At 46.6% G+C, this 20,343-nt stretch overlaps 1 protein-coding gene and 2 long non-coding RNA genes across 3 annotated transcripts; 2 read left to right on the top strand and 1 right to left on the bottom strand.

The window, feature by feature from the left end:
- The first annotated feature begins 246 nt into the window (after positions 1-246).
- LOC135307114 (uncharacterized) lies at positions 247-1,181 on the top strand. The gene is made up of 2 exons (XR_010367845.1): positions 247-393; positions 903-1,181. It is a non-coding gene; the product is annotated as an uncharacterized LOC135307114 (long non-coding RNA).
- Positions 1,182-2,890: 1,709 nt separating this feature from the next.
- On the bottom strand, positions 2,891-14,189 carry LOC135307598 (complex I assembly factor ACAD9, mitochondrial-like). The gene is made up of 16 exons (XM_064432008.1): positions 14,088-14,189; positions 13,813-13,919; positions 12,997-13,097; positions 12,258-12,336; positions 11,177-11,351; positions 10,505-10,578; positions 9,208-9,283; positions 8,448-8,518; positions 7,998-8,117; positions 7,244-7,372; positions 6,411-6,490; positions 5,795-5,921; positions 5,014-5,091; positions 4,399-4,527; positions 3,585-3,657; positions 2,891-3,134 (listed from the first exon to the last, which is right to left on the bottom strand). Exons 1-16 carry the CDS (start codon positions 14,107-14,109, stop codon positions 3,034-3,036), a joined length of 1,542 nt encoding a protein of 513 aa, XP_064288078.1. The 5' UTR covers positions 14,110-14,189; the 3' UTR covers positions 2,891-3,033.
- Positions 14,190-17,789: 3,600 nt separating this feature from the next.
- On the top strand, positions 17,790-19,751 carry LOC135307599 (uncharacterized). The gene is made up of 2 exons (XR_010368311.1): positions 17,790-18,784; positions 19,554-19,751. It is a non-coding gene; the product is annotated as an uncharacterized LOC135307599 (long non-coding RNA).
- The last annotated feature ends 592 nt before the right edge of the window (positions 19,752-20,343 follow it).

The following is a 20,343-nucleotide window of genomic DNA, read 5'->3' on the forward strand; positions in this document are numbered from 1 at the left end:
ATCCATGTCTTCAACAAGTGTTGCCTGGAGCAGAATGGCACAGCACAGAGGAATTACGGTGTGCAGGCTCAGGGGTTTGGGTACTGAGCAGGCCTGTGCCAAAGGGCAGCAAGGTGCCTGCAGGCCCCAGCTCTGGGGGAAACAGAGAACATCCTGCCTGTATCCACCGTGCTGCCAGCTCAGCAGTGCAGCACAGCACGGGCTCACGCTCCCCATCACTCCCACAGATGCAGCTAGCACCTCAACACATTCTGACATCATCTGGAAAAGCATGAGAAGAGTTTTCTGCTGGGGAACACCTTGTTTGATTAAGTTGATGGCCATTGTGGCTGGTGCGGCACTGTGCCTGATGATGTGCTGTGCAGCAATCTGGTATTGCTGGAAGAGAAAATCGTGAGTGTTTTGCGATTCTCTGCCTCAAACAGCTTCCTTTAAATGCTGCTCATAGTCAGGGAACATTCCCAGAGAGTCTCCAGTGGAGCTGTGGCCAGTCCATGATTCTACAAATAGCTCTGCGGAGCTTCCATTGGCCTCTCAATTGCTGGGCCTTGTCCTTGGGGCCCTCTGGGGCAGCAGCCAGAGCTGGCTCCCACTGAGGCTGCCTGGCCAAGAGCAGCCCCAGGGGCACGGGGCAGAGGCAGAGGGAGGTGGGGAGGAGAAAGAGTAGGGCCGAGGTTGCCCTTGAAAGGCAGAGGCGCTCTGGGGCCCGCTCCTGGCCAGGGACCCTGCCCAGAGCCGTGCCCTGCTGGCCGGGGCCTTGAGGGGCAGCTGTCCAGCTGGGCCCAGCTGTGCCAGCAGCTCCAGCCGTGCTGGGGAGCCTTGCCAGCTCTGGGCCCTGCTGTGCAGGAGGCTCCCTGTGTGCCACTGGCAGCTGGGGCCTCAGCCACCTCCTCTCTTCACAGGTGCTCCTGTGCATCTTCAGAAAATTATCCTAAAAATAGAGACAACGACAACTTGACAATATAACCCAGCTCTTCACTTCTGCCCCTATCTGCCCTGCCGTGGCTGCACCACCATAATGAAGGCATCCCCAAATCCATCCCTCCTCAACGAGACCCTCTGCCCCGGAGTCCCCTGGTCCTGTTCCCCGGCCAGGACTGAAGGTGGGCAGCCCTTGTCTGGCAGGGCAGGGCTTGGCCCCTATTTTATGTTTAAATAAAGAAATAGAGTTTTCACAGCTATGTCCATGTGGTAGCACCAGCAAAGCCCCCCCGGCACCAGCACTGACTGAGCTCCATGCCCAGGAGCAGCCGTGGAAGGCCACGGTGTGGGCAGGCAGGAGCCAGGCAGGGGCTGCTGTGCCCAGCGCAGGGCCCCGAGGGGAAGGGGGAGCCCATGCTGAGCGTCCCTGGGCTGAGGGCAAATTTCCTTCCATGGCATCATCTGGGCCTGGACCTTACGAGGCACAAAGGGATATTTTGGGGTCCCTGCAGAGGCGTGCAGGGATCTCTCATGAGGCACAAAGGAGTATTGATGACCTCTCCTAAGGTGTGCAGGGATCCCTCATGCGGTGGGCAGCAGGGTTAAATTTGAGGGGGTTTTTTACTCTTCTCAGCACAGCACAGGGACACTTGGCCGAGGTTTTGTCAAGCTGGGAGAAAGCCTCTTGCAAAGGCTTGGGCCCAGCCTGTGGGCACAGCGGGCGGGCGCAGCCCATCCCCTGGGCCAGGCCGGGCTGCTCAGGCCGGGCCGGGCCGGGCCAGGCTCGGGCCCTGGCAGGGAAGGGCCGCGGCCCTGGGCTCTGCTGAGGCTGCTGAGCTCCGGCCTGCCCTGTGCTGCAGCCCAACACATTGACAGCCATGGCCGTGCCCTGGGCCACCGCAGGCACCCGGGGCTACAGCTGAGGCCGCGCCTTCTCCCACTGAAGGGAGGCTGGCTCTGTTCCCTCGCAGGGCACAGCTTAGCTCCCAGCACCTTTGTGAACCTGCCTGCCGGGGAAGTGCTGGGGGGCAGAGAGTTCCAACCCTTCTCACTGGGAAGTGTGTCTGATTTTTTTCCCTCTAAATTTGTGTCCTGGCAGAGGTTTAAGTTTGCTTGCTCTCAGTAGGGCGCTTTTCTTCTTGGCAGTCAGTGGGGTTTCAATGCAGCCAGGGTTGAAGGAGGATCTCTGGCCGCTTGGGCTGTGGTTGTGGGACTGGCTTCAGCCTTCCTTTGGCTGTGATTTGCACCGGTGCTTGTGCAGGCATTTTACAGTAACTGGCTTCAGTTCTTTCCTCTTGCCCCCAAAAACCGAGAATAAACCTGTTTAGCACCAATGTTTGGGCTCCTAAACAGAACTGTTCTCATTCTACAAGTGTCACAGACACATTTTATGAAAAATCCTTTTTCCAGGGTCTTTTCTCCTGTGAAGCTGGGAAGCTTCAGCTTCTCCATGTTTTGTTGCTTTGGAATGTGATTTGGAGAATTGTTACCCAGCATGTGAAATTGTTTTTACTTGATGAGCAATGACAGCCACCTGTGTTAAAGCTGTGAACAGTCACAAGATTTGTTATTCATTCCTTTGCTTTCCCTTCCAGCTTTTTGATGAATTCTTTCTCTCTATTTAGTATAGTTGTAGTGTAGTACTTTAATATAATATCCTCATATATCAGCCTTCTGAAACATGGAGTCAAGATTCTCATCTCTTCCCTCATCCTGGAATCCTCAAACACAGGTATACCCAAGTCTTTCAGGCTTGCTCAGTGAATGAGCAGCTGATTGAAGTACAAAAATACTGAGAAACCCCACAGTCCCTTCCTAGGAAGAAACATCTCCCCATCTAAACCTCACCTGTCTTTATCCAGTTACAGGGGAAACAGACATATATATATATATATATATATATGTATGTCTGTAATAAAATAACTTCAGCTTTAAATGAAATCTCTGTATTTATCCTTTTCCTATGAAATTTTGGTTAGAAAGAAGTTTTATTTTACACAGTTACATTTAGTAAAGACATTAAATAACAGATGCTTTTAAGATGCCAAATACTGGAACTGCAGCAAATTCCTCCCTGACTGACATTCATGAGTGCCTGCTCTCAGGGAGGAATCAGAAGGTCCTGTCCAGAGGGTGAGAGCAGATGTATGCCCTCTTCTCCAGGATCTGCTTTGCAGCTTTTTTAATGGAATCATCCAGGTTTTCATCAGCATCTGTGGAGAAAGAGAGAAAAGTCAACTAAGGGACCACAAAGAGCTGTTGTAAATTTCTTTCAAGAAGTGTTTTTGAACACAAATGCAAGAGTGTGAGGGCCAGGAAGAAACTGAACATTCTCTATTGAAAAAGATTGGTTATTACAGACTGAGCTTCAGAGACCCAATGCCCAGCTGGTCAGTACTTCCCAAAGAGTCCAAATCCCTCATTTCTATCAGCTACTTGTCAGAAGTATATACATGAAATGTAGATATTATATTCCTCAATAAGGAACGCTGGCAGTTGGCTTTAGCTATGAAGTGAAGAGACTCTTTTCAACAGGTTCCAGCTCTGCTGCTTGTTTCAAGTAAAAGCGGAGCCAAACTCTTCTGTTGGTCACATCAAACTCACCTTTTTTTGATTACAGTCTGAAAGACAGAAGAGCGTAAGAACTATTTTATAGTACTTACATTTTTCTAATTGAGCCATGGCATAATTATTCTTGAAATAGGCTTCTGTGCAGAAGATATTTGTAAGAAGCACCTGAAAAAGGAGTAAAACTGAGTTTAAAAATAGTGAATGAATTTCATAACAAAAACCATGTAGTAAGAATACAGTAATTGAAACATCTCAAAGCTCTTTGATGATGGTGCCCTGAACCCCAGTCATGTGCAGTGCAGCCTCAGCTGTCCCTTTGAGGCCAGAGAACTGCCAAGGCTCAGGGCTGGGATGAGCCTTCGCCCAAAAGCTACTCCAAGACTGATTGGGAATCAATCCAGAGCAGGGCTCACACAAAGAGCAAAGTCTCAAGGCCAAAGCCAAACCTTCATCACGTTGGATTTGTTTTCACACTGATCTGGAGCAAATTTTTCTTGTGCTGCAACACCACTGTTACCATGAAACTTTACATGAGCTACTAAATAAGCACTGTCCTTTCCTGTCCTGAGCTGTGCTGCCCAAATACTGTTGTGCTTATGTGTTTTTATTAATGATTATATGGAAAGAGCTTGGGAAGAACTGCATGGTGTTAACAGATTTGAGAGAACGTGCAGAGTTGTGGTGAGGTTCTAAATGTCTGTGTATGTGTTAAAGAAGTATTTTAAACATGTTGAAAGTGTGCAGCTCAACAAGCAGAGCCCCTGAGAGGCTCCTGCACTCTGGCAGGTTTAGCCACGTTCTGCTGCACTTTTATGGGAGAGTTTGCTGTAATTCCCCAGAGATGCAGCCTGCCTGCTGCCAGGAGCACAGCCTGAGTGGGAATGGTTGGTGCTGAGGGACACTCACCTCGTGGTCATGGTTCCTGAGCCCGATGCTGATGGAGCGGCTGGCCCGGGAGATGGCTGCAGTCATTGCATACAAATTAATCACCACATCTGCCACTCTCTTCAGCACCAGCTGCTCATCCACTATTGTCTGGGAGAGAGAAAATCATTATCTGCTTGTGGTTTGCCAATTTAAAACTTTAACCAAATATCACTGTCCATACTTCATGTTTAGGTCCAGCTTTATTTCGCATAAACCGGTTCTAGCCTAGGTCAGAAATTATCATTGTTAGTTTTGGGTTTACTAAGCTGCACCTTTTAAATTCTACTTGTAAAATTGTAATATTGATGTGTGCCTTAAACCACTTTGTTAAATGCCTGTAGCAGCAGGATTTGTGCTTACACAAGAAGAAAACAACCAATTCACTGAGGGTGCTGGTACTTTGGTTTTGGTTCTAACAATGTAACTTGCCCATTACACTGAGTACCTAATGTCAGTGTGTTTTCTCACACCCAGTGAGAAGGTGTCATGTGAAGGAAGTGCTGGTCCTGCCACACTCAGTCCCCTGCAGGTTCCAGTGGGGCCCTGAGCATAAACTATTCAGTAACAAAGACAACAGACAAAATAAATAGTTACCTTGCCAAACCTACTTAGCAGGCCCCTGACTGTAGTTCCAAAATAATAAACGTTTTCTTCAAGTTTCTTGGCATTCTCCTATAAAACAAAACACAAAATAGAACAATTTGAGTAGTCTTATAACAGAAAAGCAACATACCCCCACCCCCTTTAAAGAGGATACTGGATTTTCTCTTTTTTAACATTCATCCACCTTGCTGCTAAAAGCCAGACAGGCGCATTTCTTTCTCTCAAAGATCCATTACAATTTTCTGGAGTTTACCCTCAGTAACTTTTAGTATAGGCTTATGATAACAAAAGTAACTAACAGAACGCCCCATGAAAAATATACCTTATCTTTTTCCTATTAACAGAACATTCATTTTTGGTCATAAAAACCTTTTCCTAAGTGATTAAGCAAGTATGTGTATGTGTAATTCACAGTCATTCTGACCTGAAACTCTGTTCCAATTAAACAGGAAAAACTCCTGTTTTGTAACTAACCTTATAACAAAGGGCAGCCATTAAAAACGCTTTCATATGGTGAAGGCTCAATTTATACAAATTATCCAAATGGATCTAAAACTGGATTTGGTATAAACACAGGCTTAGAGCAGCCTTCATCCTCCCTTGATACCTGGACAATAACTGTAACTTCTTACCCTGTCATGGTGCCAACATCTGCTTACCCTGGAAAATCTCACTGCCCCTAGGTATACATTTTGGTTTGCAAAAACAGGAGATGAAATTGTGGCAAGCAGCAAAGGGAACAAACACAAGAGCTCAGCAGAGAGGCCCTTACCTGGAGGCTGGGATGCACCACCCCACTGTCACCTACAAGCCCCAGATCCACCTTCCTGCCCAGGGTGTCCTGTAACCTGGTCAGGAACTCCCCCAGCGCCACTCCCACGTTTCCTTTCTTGATTGCTCTGAAATGTTGGGGAAAGAATGGCTGTTAAAAAAAATTCCAAGAGGTTCAGACACAACCAGTTGGAATTCCAAATACTTTAGCACCAAGTCCTGATCCACTGCTGTGAAGTCTGGAGAACAACTGTGGAGCCTTAAGAGTCATCAGCTGCTCTCCAAGACACCCACAAGGAATTCCAGAGACCAGTACTCAATATGCACAATGCAGCTGTTGTGTCAATACAACTTCATTCAGATACAAAATATTAATTACTGGTCTTGAAAGAAATAATTACAGCTTGTGTAAAAGTCCAAGATAAAATGCATTAAATGCTACAATTCCTAAATCTATGAACCATCCCATTAAAAACACAGAGTCCCTGTAACAGTGAACTTTTACAGACAATAAATAGAAATACTGCAGGTATTCCCTGCAGTTTGTCCTCTTATCTATAAAGTTATCTGATTCTGTTTAGTTTATTTAAAACTATTAAGAATAAATAAGAACATACTTAATTTTGTCAGTTAAGATCTTCCCTGCATGCTGCATCCCTGTCAGTGCAATGTACATTCTCAGGATTTCATTGGTGCCCTGGAAAAAGCAGAAGAGAAAGTGAGAAGGTGGGTAACCAGAGTTTACAATAGTGTTTTCCAAGCAGGTCTGTTGTGCCCCTGTGCTCTTCCCACTGCTCCAGTATCACATGATGACTCTCCCCACACATAAACTGCCGCCTTTTGCTTTATCTCAGTTTTAATTCTGATTTCATGGGGCATTGCAGAAGTTGAGCCCCTCATCATTAAACACACAAATATACCCCAATGTAAAAGAAAACAGACAAAATGCATTTTGATTAAAAATGCTCTGCACTGTTCCAGTGAAGGAATATTTGAATAGTTGTAGAACTGCTCAAAATGAGCTGAGTTAAAATCAAGTCTGACAGTGACTCTGATGTGCACATGATGGGTCACTGACAATCCAGCTTGGAAAGAGAACAAGCTTCAGAACCAACCTTTCTTTTAATTTAAATAGCCATCAATAAGTTAATTAAATGTCTAAGTTGATCTTTTATGAGTTTCTCTGCTTCTCTCGTGAGAAGCACACAAGAGGAAAGGTTACTGCTGTAACTCACACTGTGGTCAGTCTGTAAAAGCCATCATAGCTTATTTGATTATAGGGAACTACTATTGATATTCCAAAGAAAACAAGGTTAGTCCTGCAGTTTTACTGTTAGAGACTTTGCAGCTGAAGGAACAAGATCCTGGTCAATCAAACCTTCAGGTTTCTACTCCCCTTTATAGGAGGTGTGAACTGCAGTTTGCAGAAAAAGGGGATCCTGGTACTTGCCTCAAAGATGAGCAGGATCCTGGTGTCTCTGAGGTAGCGTTCATAAGGATAATCCTTCATGTAGCCAAGGCCTCCAAGGATCTGCAGAGCCTCACTCACACATGCCCAGGCACCTTCAGAGCTGAACACCTGCCATGGAACAGGGTTTGATCAGCAGAGAGTAGATAATAAATCAGCAATAAACACAGGATGCCCTGCTCTGGGGTTGTATCCACAGGACACTGCTGCAGCGTTTTCTGTGTGTTACACCGGTCCTGGAGCAGTATCCCTGTGGCTCAGGGGTTTGTCAAATTTAGTGATGCAATGCACAGGGCACTCTCCACATTCCAGGGACAGGGGCAGCCCCACACAGGGAGAGCAGCTGCAGCTGCTTGGCTGGAGCCCAGAGCAGGAGTTTTCTGCAGTGACCATGAGGAACACCCTGACAGCCACAGCCTGGATATTCCACAGGGTTTGTTGTGCCATCAGCTCCCTGGGAAAGCTGGCACAGCAGCAGCTTGGCCAGGATGGCAGCTGGAGTGTGACTGAGTGTCCCAGTGCTCATGTGAGGCCTCCTCAAACGCCAGCTCAGCGGCTGTGACATTCTCAACCTGTTCCCTGCTGGTTTTATTTTGCACGAGTCTGAGCTTGTGGGGTACAGACAGAACAGTATCTGTCATTCCACCTGGCTGCAGTGCTTCTCTCCTCTAAATGCAGCCCTGAGTTCTCAGCCCTCTGCAGGCTGAACACTGAGCCTTTTCCCAGCCCTGGTTACCTTGACCATGGCAGCCTCGACGGAGCAGTCAGGGAAGCCTGGCCTGTCCATCATCCCTGCAGTCAGGTAAGCCATGCTCTCCATCACGTAGGCTTTCACAGCCATCAAACAAAACTTCTCCTGCCACACAGCAACAGGAGGAATCGTACAGAAATTCAGATGCAAAAGTCCACAATCAACCCTCAAACTTAAAAAAACCTGCAGTTCTTATATGTTTTACATCATCAAATTAATCAATCAATAAAAAGTACCACTTTGAAACAACAATAAATAAAAAATACTTTTATACATTTATCATTCTGGACATTTAAAAGATCAGTGTACAGAAGTCAGCACCAGGTTCACACAAATTTCTAGCAAATCCTTTAAACCAGTACAGCCAAAATACACCCAATGCAATCTATGTCCTGGCACTTCGCACAGAGATTTAGGTGTTTCATGTTTTGTTACCTGAATTAATCCAAACTGGCTGAGTTTCTTATTGAATTGTTTCCTGGTGCAAGCATACTCTGATGTCAGTTCTTCAAAGAAAGAAAAACAAGTCATTCTCAGAAGGGCTGTGACAGACCATTCCAGCAGCTGGTGTCCTTCCCTGGGCGGTGACATTCCAGTCTGTGCCCAGGAGCCCCCTGGCTGTTCCAGAAGCAGCACTTTGTGAAAATCACCCTCACACTGATGTTGTTGACCAAGTGTGGGACCAGCCTGTCAAAGGCTTTTGAACCAGAGGTATGAACCTGTACTCTTAAGAGAAGTGATCAGGTTTGGTGCTAATTGGTTAGAGAGACTTCTGTTACTGTTTTGGCTAATAATTGGCAGAAAGCAGTTTTAGCCCTAGTTACTGTGTGCAGCTTTGAGCCAGTTATTCAGGTGGGAGGTTCCAGGGGAGATTACACCTTCTAAAATCAATAGTACAGAGGTTTTTTTGTTGGGAATAACATTTTACCTCAGGGAAGTCCAACAGAGGCAATAACCTCCCACTCTATGAACTGAATCTACACTGTACAAAAGGAAAAAGACCTTTATTTCAAAACCTCTGCAAGCAGGCTTTTAATTTAATTTTTCAAAACCATATTTTCGTGTTTTAAAGATATCAAAGCCTGTTATGACAAGGTCAAGACTCCTGCTCCCACTCTGAATGTCTTGCATGATCTGCCTCAGGCAGAGCAGTTTCTGCTGGCACCCAGCCATGCAGAGCTCCCAATTCACCCACCTATCGACTTCTTAATCATTCCAGCAGATGCACTGCCCATGCTAAATCTTCCACTGTTGAGGATATTCATGGCAACCTGTGAAGAAACAGATGGGGTTTAGGCCACATTCTCCTTAGGTCACTGCTTCCTGCTTCTGTGTTCCCTGGATTTCACTCCTCACTGGGACACACTGCCAGTCCTGGAGAGTGCCCTCACATCAGCCACCACAGCTCTCAGCATCCCAAGGAAAATGCTTCAAAACTGGGCTTTTCCTGCCACCCATTACATCCAATTTTGTATCTGAAGTAGATGATCCGGTGACTTGGAAATAATCTCTAATTAGATGAAGGTAAAATGTAGATAAAAATGCATTTATCTGCAGCTGGTAAACAACATTCCAGCTGGACAGCACGGCTCCAGTTTATCAGATGAAGAAAACCACAGTATTTCTCCTTGCAGCTGACCTGTGATGGCTGCTCTCTGCCTCAGGTGGCTTTCAGCAACACATCACAGAAGGGATAAGAAAGGAGGTATAGAAATGAAATACAGACCAATAACGTAAAAAAAATAGATTTTGGAGTCTGGTGTCTGTAGTGTTGTTTCTCAACATGGGTGACTCATGTCAAAGCCTGTTAGGAAAGAAGTCACTGTCCTACATTTTAACTTGTCAGGAAGGCACCATAACAATCTTCTTTTAATCTCTACTACATTAAGGAAAATAATTTCTTTTAGCACTTAGGCCTGGACTTGCCTGCTACAGCAGGAATAAGAAATGGAGAAGGAGTAAGAGCAGGTTAGCAACTCCCCAGGTCACACTCTCAGAGAAAGGTTACACTGCAAGGCCACCTGTGGTTTTCTCTCCTGGGGTCCTGCCAGCATTTCCCTGTGCAACAGGGCAGCCCTGGAGAAGCACCTGACAGCCAGGGCACCTTGGAGCTGGGCATGCCTCCAGCACTCCCTGTGACATCCACACAGCCTGTGCCAGGGTGTCTCCCTTCCCACATTCTGCTCTGGAACCAGCAGAGGACATGTCCTCCATTCAGGGCAGAAGGGCAGCTGAAGTCACTCCCTCTTCTGAGGGGACACCACAACAAACAACCAAAAGCCCAACAAGAAGAGAAGAAACACAGAAATCTGAGATGATGGCACACTGTGCACTGTCCAGTGACACCAATTTACAGATCAATGGGGGAATATCTCCTCCTGTACCCTAGAGTGTGGCAGTGCTCACACCACCCACAAGGAAACTTCAGCACGGGGGGAAACAGCCTCCTTCAGACTTCTATAAATCACCAGTAGTTATTCTCCACTGCTTACCTTAAATCCCCCTCCAACTTCTCCAATTACATTCTCTATAGGCACTTTGGTGTTTTCAAAATGTACTTCACAGGCTGAAACACAGAATTAACACTTGATCAAATATGACACAGAAATACTTAAAAGACATTCAGGAACTTAAGTCACTATTTGTAGCAGGAAATGAAGTCTTCCTAATGCATTGTTTATGACAGAATTATACATGCTTCGCCAAAGAAGTGAGAATTTGGGAAAAGGCTGTAGTTGACATCAGTTATTGATGTAAAATATTTAAAATATTATGAATATACACTGTGTAAACAGAGAACTACAGTTTGGTCTTTATTTCTAGTTCTAAGGAACTGACTGAACAGTCACCAAGATGGTGAAAAGATGCAATCATTACAAAGCTTAGAAGAGCTGAAGAACGTGGACTTCTAGATTAAACCTATTGGCCACTGAGACTCCTGAATAATTTCTTTCGCTGCACAGTGAATGAACTCCACAAATTGGATTTCTTATTTCAGACCCTGCGTCAGGAAGGGCTCCTGGGAAAAGCCAGCTAAAGAAACATGAAACTTATACTGTAACATGGAATACGTATTGATTTGCCCCTGAATTCAGATGATCCAACCAAAATAAAACCTTAAACTATGAAAACAAGTTCTGCTAACAGTTTTAGGTGGCTCTTACTGTTGGAGCCTCGAATGCCCAGTTTATCCTCGGGTTTCCCATGGGTGACGCCCCCGAAGTCCCGCTCCACGATGAAAGCAGTGATTTTATCCTTCACCTGCCCGTCCTTGTCCACAATCTCTGTCCTGGCAAACACTGTGAAAATACTGGCCAGGCCACCATTGGAGATCCAGACCTGTTTTGAGAGAGGGAAGATGTGTAAGAAAGGTAAATGTGCTGATTTTGTGGGCACAGCCCTCCAGGGTTTTGTAACAGGCTGGGAAAAGAACAGAGTGCTGAAAAATTGCTGTTCCTTCCCTTCAGTTCTAATGAGGGTCTGCTCCCAGGGTGAGCACATTTCTGAGGAGAGCTGACCACATGTGCTCAGTTTAGAGCAACTTTAAAACCAGAATGTAGTATCAATATGCATTAAATTAAAATCCACAGTGCATTTCCACAAAAGCTGGTCCATCCTGCTGCTGCTGGCACCTGAGAGATACAGGGGCAATGCAGACTGGACAAACCCTGTGGCCAAAAATTAACTCTGATGAGAAATTCTCTGATCAGCCTCTCCCCCAGGGTGGGTCTCTTCACACCACAAATGGATCAACAACTACAGACCAAGTCTGCAACGCATCCAATACTGCTGAAACCAGGACATCTCTGATTTCTTCAAGACTGGCTTTTGTCACGGTTTCTTTTAACAGAAAGGTTCCAAGCAGACCTATTTCTAATTAAATATCAAGTTTTATTTTAAAATCTAGCCTGCAGAATGAAGAGATGTCAAATACAGGTTCAGGTTTCCTTTTACCTAAGCTGTCATGGAAGGGGCTGATTTACTAAGAAACCAACCCGCCCTGAAGCTGAACACACAAATGGCCAACAGAGAAAGAACCCAGGGTAGTTTTCCATTTTCCTTACCAGGAGTTTAATGCAGTAATTCTCTAACAATAATTTTCTATTCCCTTTGTGCCTAATCTTTTTGACAGGGTCATTCTCCTCTAGCTTGGAAACCTCCCAGTTCCAGACTGATGCAAAAGACAAGAACACTTCCTACATTTGTAAGAAACCCCTTTCCTGTTCCCAGTCTGTGAGTAGGTACCTTGGAGCCATTTAACAGGAAGTGTTTCCCATCTTCACTCAGGGTTGCCCTTGTCTGGATGGATGCAGCATCACTCCCACTAGAAAACAAACAAGTTACGAATGTTTAAAGAAGTAAACATGCTTTAAAAAAACAAAACTGCATATTCCCCCTCTTCCTATTCTGTAAAAAGGAGGGGGTCTCAAATAGCAGTATATAAATTTTAGCTTTTAACTAACAAGCAAGCTCACTAGATTGAACAGTTCTAAAAGTTACCTGAGGGGACATTTCTTCTCATTACCATGTTATCAGGATTATAACCTGACCAGAATGTGTAGAATGCCACAAAAGCAACATTTTGGAGCTACACTTTGAGCTATGTGAACACACAATGAGCCTCTCACTTAAGTGACAACAAAAATTCTTCCTTTTAGTTTTGGTAGCTCCTTCAAAACAGGCTTTTATATTTTGAATAAGAACTGAAAGCATCCCAGAACAGTCACAGCACATTATTTCTGACGTAGCACAAAGCATCCTTTCAAGTAAATGAATTCCTGGGATGAGAACAAGAATCAAGGATTTCATGGACACTGCCAAAAGCAGCATGCTGGGGAAAGAGTAATTGGAGTGTTCCTTGAAATACCAAAACTAAGCCACAGATGTATATACTGAAGCCATGGGCCCCAGATAAAGAAGCCTGAAGGTATGAAGCAATGCAGCTAAGGCAGTGAGCCCCTGTGGGGCTGTGGGGCAGCAGCACCTGCCGGGCTCGGTGAGGCAGAAGGCAGCAATGTGCTCCCCCGAGGCCAGGCGGGGCAGGTACTTGGCCTTCTGCTCCTCGGTGCCAGCAATGAGGATCCCCTGCAGAAACAAGCACAGGAAACTTTGCAGCATCACCCTGTGGGAAAAGAGAGGGAGCTGACAAGCTCCAGCATGTTCAGAAAGCTTCATCTGCAAGTTTTATGGCATAGCAAGAGACAGTTTAATCAACAAGACTGTATTATTTGTCAGTCATTAAAATATTTTTTCATTAGCATTCTCTGCTCAATTCCACAAGGAATCTTCTCTTGCTATAACAAACTGAGTGTGGTTTCAAGCTTCTTTCTGCCATCCACCCAGCACTAAAAAGGTAAATACCTATGGCTATATTCAAGTTCAAAACTGACACACTTTCTCTCAGATGAGTTATCTCCTCTAGGCCCCCCAACATGCAGCCCCAGCCAGCCAAAGTTCCTCTTTTCTGAATTCTTTCCTTCCTCATCACCTGAGCCCCCCTGATACTGCTTCAATTCTATTTATTCTAGGTACTTTAAACAAGTTTAGCCAATTTAAAAAAAAAAAACAACTTGGACTCATTCACCTAAGAACAATTATCCTAATAGTAACTTCCTTGTGTACTTCCTATGCAGCCTTTCTGTCTCACACTGAACCAGTGGCAGAGGCTGCTGCAGACACCAACAACCTGATTTATGCTTTGCCAGTAATTCTGATTTGCTCCCCCTAAGCCCCACATTTTTCACTTCACCTTTTCCATGCAATCTGTGCAGAAGCCCTGGCCCCAGAGCAGCAGCATTACCTTCAGCCCAATGGCCTGGTGAGCTGCCAGGGTCACTGCAATGGAGCCATCCAGGGAGCTGATTTCTCCCAGACGTGCATACATGGTGTTTGACAGGCCCAGCCCACCTGGAACAGGCACCAGGTTTTATTTCAGTACATTTTTTGTGCCACTTCCCCGCTCCCCCAAAAATCCATTTCAAGTACAGAAATACAGGAATGTAGCAGCTTTAACTGGAGAGGTACAAAAGCGGCACAAAATGCACCCCTAGATGTTCTTCTGTGGCATTTACTCACCATATTCCTCTGGAATCTGCATGCCAAAGAGACCCAGGTCCTTCAGTCCTTGTAAGGTTTCGGGTGGGATTTTTGCATCTTGATCGATTTTCTTCGAGTCCACTACAAATACAGAATTTTTTTCTCATTTGACACTGTGTTTCTCAGTGCCCAGAGCAGCTGGGAGGCTACAGGATTCCCCCACCAGGGCCACAGTCACTCATGACCCTTCTCATTCCCAGCTTCACAAGAATTTCTTCTTTCTAGCTTCAGCCTGACCATCCTGTTTGTCCTCACCACATATTCAGGAAAAAGACTTGCAAATGGGAAAAATACAGCATTTATTTCATTTTCTCAAACATTTCTACTGGTTCTGCATGCCAGCAGATTCCAAGACTGGAATAAGCAAAGTATTTTCAGGATTCTCTATCTGAACTAAGTCTAGGTCGTGAATACAAGAAAAAAAAAGTACATAAATGAGGAAATTAGAAAATCTTGTTCTTAGGAGATTTTAGATTCTTGGGGGATTAAGAGAGCTGTTCTGTACCATGGCAGTGAAAACAAACAGGAATCATACTTTCTCCAGACTCCATAATTTGACCCTTTTATTCCTTCCCTAAACATCAGGCTGTTTACTCCATGAACCATGTTCCCCCCCACAGAGCAAAGAGTTAAAAAATGTAATTTGAATAAATCCTTTATTTACTGTCAGTGAGCAACACTACAATTTTACAGTTAAAATCACCTGGATCTTGCCAATTGTGATGTGTGACAATCACTGGCTTCTCCAAACTCCTACAGAGTTTGGAAAACCTCTGTCAATGGGAAGGCTGAGACAGTGCTGTTTAACTGCCCCAGAAATTGCTGTCTGTGCAAACCACTATTCTGCAATTGCTCTGGAATTGGCTTATCCAAGGCAGCACGAATGGAAGGAAACCCTGCAATGCTCTCTGGAATGCAGACGGGTAATAAGGCCTTTCCCAAATGGAATTATTACTCTAATACTGGAAAAACAGAAATGCTTTTGATTTTTCATAACTCCTCAACGAGCCAGCATTTCTGAGTATCTCTGCTGCATTTTGCCACGGTCAGTTTTAGCAGAGTAGGACAGCTATAAAGTTCTAGGAACTAGAACTAGGAAAAAAAAAATCACAATGTATGAAGTAGTTAGAAGCACAATTCAGCTGAGCTAAAACCAATTTCAAATCCTATCTTTATCCCAGAATTCTTTTACATCCTTGGTTTTTCCCCTGTTTTGGAGATTTAATTCTTCTGATCAGCACCCAAATACTTCCCAAAAAAGCCACAAATGGACATGCTACAGAATCAGCATCACTGTGTGAGCAGCAATAAATGCATAAACTAAATTAAATGTTTGAAACACCTTATGGAACTGCTATAGTGAAATAATTTTGTAATCACTAAATCACTTGCATGGATAAAAACACAATAATATACCTTCTTCATTGAAGAACTTTTCAACAGGTCCCACAAACTGGTTGATTTCTGCCAGTTCTTCATTGCTAATTTCTGGGTAAGGAAAAACTTCTTCCTAAAATAGGAGAATAGGAGAATTATTTAATAATTTTTAATACACGAACCATGCAGTTAAAATAAAAATCATGGGAGATATGCCTTGCAAAGACTCTAAAACACTGTGCAAATTAAGAATTGTGGAAAATGTCCCGAAACAGAAATAGGGCTCCACAGGACCCAACTTTATTTCACATCAAAACCAGACCAGAGGGTGTTAACTGAACAACAGAAACATGAGGGAGAAATCAAGAGATCTTTTAAGAACCACGAGGATGCAAAAGTTCTTCATCACCCATGAGTTTTAACCCTATTCAGGGACTGATAAAAATGAGTTTGATGTTTCCAAAGCTCAGCCCATGAGCACTGTCCCTTGCGAACACCCAGCACATTTCACCTGCTAATGCCTCGAGGACAAAGGTGAGTGAGCCCCACCACTCCTTATCATCCCCAGGGTGTTCTGGCCATGAACTGGAAGCAGCACAGCCTGACAGGTTGGAATTGGTAAAAAATACAAACAAGGAACACAAGGAGTGGGAGGCTACGTGAGAAGAACACTTCTGATTTTTACTGCCTTTCCCCTTTTAAACAGAAGAATTTATCTCTGTCCACACAAATCTGTTCATGGTACTCTGAGCAATATATCAGCATCAAAAATTCAGGACCTGTGAAATGTTAGAGGTTTTCAGAAAGCTGCTGTGTTGAAACTTGAGGGAAGAAACACCCGAGACACATCTGTAGAGGGGTTTAACACAGTGGAGCCTGAGTGCTGCCTGTTTTAACACCTTATCTGACAAGCTCCATTGCAGGAGACTTTATTGCTCAACTTATTTCAGTGGATTTGAGTTATTCCTTCTTTCCGTTTACTTCACCCTGCAATCTCTGATAAATGCACACTCTAAGCCCTGCAGTAACAAACTCTGCTTAATACAGCGTTCCATCTCAGATTTTAACTTCTTTGTCCAGTGGCATCTCAAGGCACCACAAGAACACCAATCTTTCCTACCAAAACTGTAGGCAGAGATTTACATGAAGCCTCCATCCTTGAAGAACAACCAGAGGACGAAGCCATCCAAGTTCAGCGGCATGCCCAGAGGGGGAGCACGGCGACAGGCAGCGCCCAGGGGACCCGCGGGGCTGGCAGGCACAGGGGCTCTCGGCGTTGTTTGGGTCACTCTGAGCCCCATCGCCTGTTCTGTGTGCAAAGGCTCCCTTCAGTTACCCGGCTGCAGCTGAGGGACACACAGAGCCAGGGCAGGGAGCTCCGCAGGGCTGGACCCGGGGGCTGCGGGGCAGCCGGGCCGGGCCGGGCCCTGCCGAGGGCTCACAGCAACGCCCGCAGCCCGGGCTGGGATGAGCAGCTGGGAAAGGCCCTGGCGCTGCTGCGGACGAGCCCCCGGTGAGTGCCAGCCCCGCTGTCCGCCGGTGAAAGGGCAGCGACCCCCGGGCGCGGCCGGCCCCCACCGCCCCCCGCGGACCCACCTTGCGCAGCGTGCCGAGGAACAGCTCCTTGGCGAAGGCGCGGCGGGGCGCGGCCGTGCGCAGGCCGCGGGGCCGGCCCGGGGCTGGGGCTGGAGCTGGGGCCGGGACCGGGCGGAGCGCAGGGCCCGCAGCAGCAGCAGCACCGCGCTCATGGCCGCGCTCGGCGCTCCGCCGACGGCACCGCCGAGCGCCCGGCCCCGCCGGGGCGGGGCACGGCCCGCAGCCCCACAGCCCCGCGGCCTCACCGCCTCACGGGGCGGCGCTTCGCTCGCCGGAGCCGCGGGGATGTGCTCCATCCGGGTGACCTGCGGCGGGCACGGCCCCACAGCCCCGCGGCGCTTCGCTCGCAGGGCCCGCAGTAACGCCGCTCACGGCTTCCTCACGGCTTCCTCACGGCTTCCTCACGGCTTCCCTGGTGCCCTCCCCTCCCCGGCCCGGCAGCTCTTGCCCGAGCCGCACGGTCCCGCCGAGAAGCAGCTCTTGGTGCAGCCTTTGAATCGCCCTCATGAAGCGAAAGCAGCGGCGCAGGCCAGCCCGCGAGCAGCACCGCAGGCAGGGATCGCTGCTTCCCCTCCTGGAGCTGCGGGACACGCTGGGCTGCAGCGTGGAAATCGCCCCCGAATCTCCCAAATCCAAGCCTGACTCCCCCTCCTCCGTGTGTCGGGAGCCGGGGCAGGATGGTGTGAGCAGCTCCAACCTCCCCTGAGCGGCCCCGCACTCCTGCAGCCCTTCCCGCACATAAACAAGTGTCAAAGACCTGTCTGCTCGCTGTGCCCTGCGAGAGCGCTGCCCTGCACCGAGCATCCCCCTCCTCCTTCACTTCCCCTGCCATCCCTCTGGCAGCGGGTTTTGTCTTTTTTTAAAAACCCAGGTGCCAAACCTGTGTGAAATTACTGATATTCACTGAAATCTGGCTGAGAAGCACTCAGTACGGGAGGTCACGGTCAGTTTTGTGGCACCATCACCCAACAGCCGCTGCCTCACCTGCAGGTGGCTGGGGCTGCTCACCGACACAGAAGGGCTGTTAAAGGCGCGTTGAGCTTAAGCTTCATTTACTCAAGGGTAGAATTAATTTGTTTGAACTATTTATTTCAGATAAAATAATCCCTTTAAAGGCTGCTGCTACTCTGTCATTTTAGGCATGTCCATGTCCACCTGCCTTGACTTTGCTTTGGTCTGTGTGGAACTGCAGAATGTTACAAAATGGCATTTGCAAAAAGAACAAGTAAACACAGGCTTAATGATCTCACTTATTTTGCTTCCTTTACTTATGACTCATAAAATGAAAATCCTTTACTGTTGTAGCACAAATAAATTGCCAAGTTGGTTGCCTCTCGACTGTACTGCAAGTAGGGAACAAGAAGGGCTGAGAGTGAGGGATCAGGAAAAGGTGAGGATGTGCTCAGCTCTGATTAAGTAACATTATCCTGCTTCTTTTGCTTTTGAAGGGTGGAAAAGCAATAGGTGATGTCTAATGCTCCCGGGCAGCAAACAATGGGTGGGGAACGCTGAGCTGGGTGCAGCACTTGGCAATCTTTGGGGTGCAGTGATGAGGTGCCAGTGCTTGATGGTATGGATAGAAGGGAACACGCCTCAGCCTTGTGACATGTGGGGTTAATGGGGCAGAGCCACACCATGTCCCTCTGAGGGGACCTGGGTGGCACTGCCACACCAGTGCCACATCCCAGCTCTGGGCAGGAGAGGTAAAAAATGATAAAAAAAATTAGTTTTTTATCTTCCTGGGCAGGAGAGGTGCAGGTCCCACAACACCTGCCAGACTGAATATCAGGAATGAAAGGGTTAAACTGAGGCCACCCTCTCCTGAGACAAGTCAGGCAGGTTCTGGTGATGTAGGGGTGATGTGGCAGCTTGAAAGAAAGGATAAACAGAGCGTGGTACAAACTGCTTGAAGAAAATGATCCAAAGAGTGAAAACAAGGCTGGGCAGTTGGGAAGCACAGGGAAAAGATGCCTCATCATGAAGTCCACAAGAACTGAGGCAGCAGCCAGCACACCCCACCCTGTGTGTTCACTCAGCAAGCATGAGGATGGCATTGTGGGGATATCCTAAATAAATCAACACCTGGGGTTTTCCAGTCACAGGGGGTGATATCACACCCACAGCACGAAACTGCAGGTGGACCATCACTGGCACAGAGAATGCTCTGTCCCTGCGCTGGCACCAGTGGTGCCACACCACAGATCTTGTCCCATCCAGTGCTGTGTGTAACCACAGCTGAAATCACACTGCTGGCAGCTGCAGTTCTCTGCAGAATCCCTCCACCCTGACCTGACACATCTTCAAACTGCCTTGCACAGAACTGCACCATCTACTAAAAAAAAAGTTAAAACAGTATTTTTCTCTTTTGCTTCAGCAATATGCCCAACCTTTTCCTTTCCCCACTTTTATTTATGACTCCTCTCTGCTGTCTCTGCCACTGAGATATTCATCCATGTGTTCCCATCATTTCAGGTTCCCTTCCTGGGCCATCCAATCCCTCAGCTGTTACAGCTCCTCATAACCCACATTTTGTGAACAACCACAACTCCCACAGTGATGTCCATTTCAGCCCATTCCACACAGAAGCGGAAAAATTTCTTCCTGAGAAGGAATTAATGCAAGAGAAGTGGAGATCAGTAAATGACTACAATAAAAATACCCTTCAGCTTTCCTTTTTATTCTTCCATATTTTTCCAGCAGCTGCTTAAAAACTGGTATTCAGCAATAAAATGACCTGATAACATTTAGGTCTTTGAGACATAGATATTTTATTTACTGAAAAAGTGTTACTAAACCACTTTACAAAAACATTCACCAGGCTTTGCAGCACTTCCAGGAAAATGCATACAATTCCTCCTCTCTTTATGCAATCATTGTTTGCTCCTGTTCAAGCTGACAGATGGTATGAAAGTTCTGCACTTGACATCCATAATTGTCTTTCCCACAGGCGTGTGCTCATCGATGATGTGCTCATTGCATCACCTCCTGACTTGGAACATTTTTTTAAAAAGCTGTTTCACATATGAAATCCTGGGAAAGGTGAGGGCAGGAACGGGTATTTCCACTTTTGCTCCTGGTTGTGGGCTGTGCAAGTGATGTGATGTGTTTGAAACCCAGATGTTAACATGGTCACTGTATAAATACATCAATAAATTCGTCCAGGCTCTTGTCCATTCACACTGACTGGACTGTGGCCATCTAAGAAACCACCTGAAAAATAAAGACACATTCTGTTAGTCAAAGGGACTCTCACAACGTCAGG

This window comes from Passer domesticus, chromosome 9 (assembly GCF_036417665.1).
Source record: "Passer domesticus isolate bPasDom1 chromosome 9, bPasDom1.hap1, whole genome shotgun sequence".
In the NCBI taxonomy this organism is placed as follows: domain Eukaryota; kingdom Metazoa; phylum Chordata; class Aves; order Passeriformes; family Passeridae; genus Passer; species Passer domesticus.

Bases quoted from the DNA above. Each gene is read 5' to 3' on its own strand.
- LOC135307598 (XM_064432008.1), bottom strand. From the start codon at position 14,109: ATGCAGATTCCAGAGGAATATG. The intron at 11,352-12,257 runs GTACCTACTCAC...CTCTCAAAACAG, and splicing joins TCCTGTTAAATGGCTCCAAG to GTCTGGATCTCCAATGGTGG. The intron at 8,118-8,447 runs GTAACAAAACAT...GCTGTGTGGCAG, and splicing joins GCCAGTTTGGATTAATTCAG to GAGAAGTTTTGTTTGATGGC.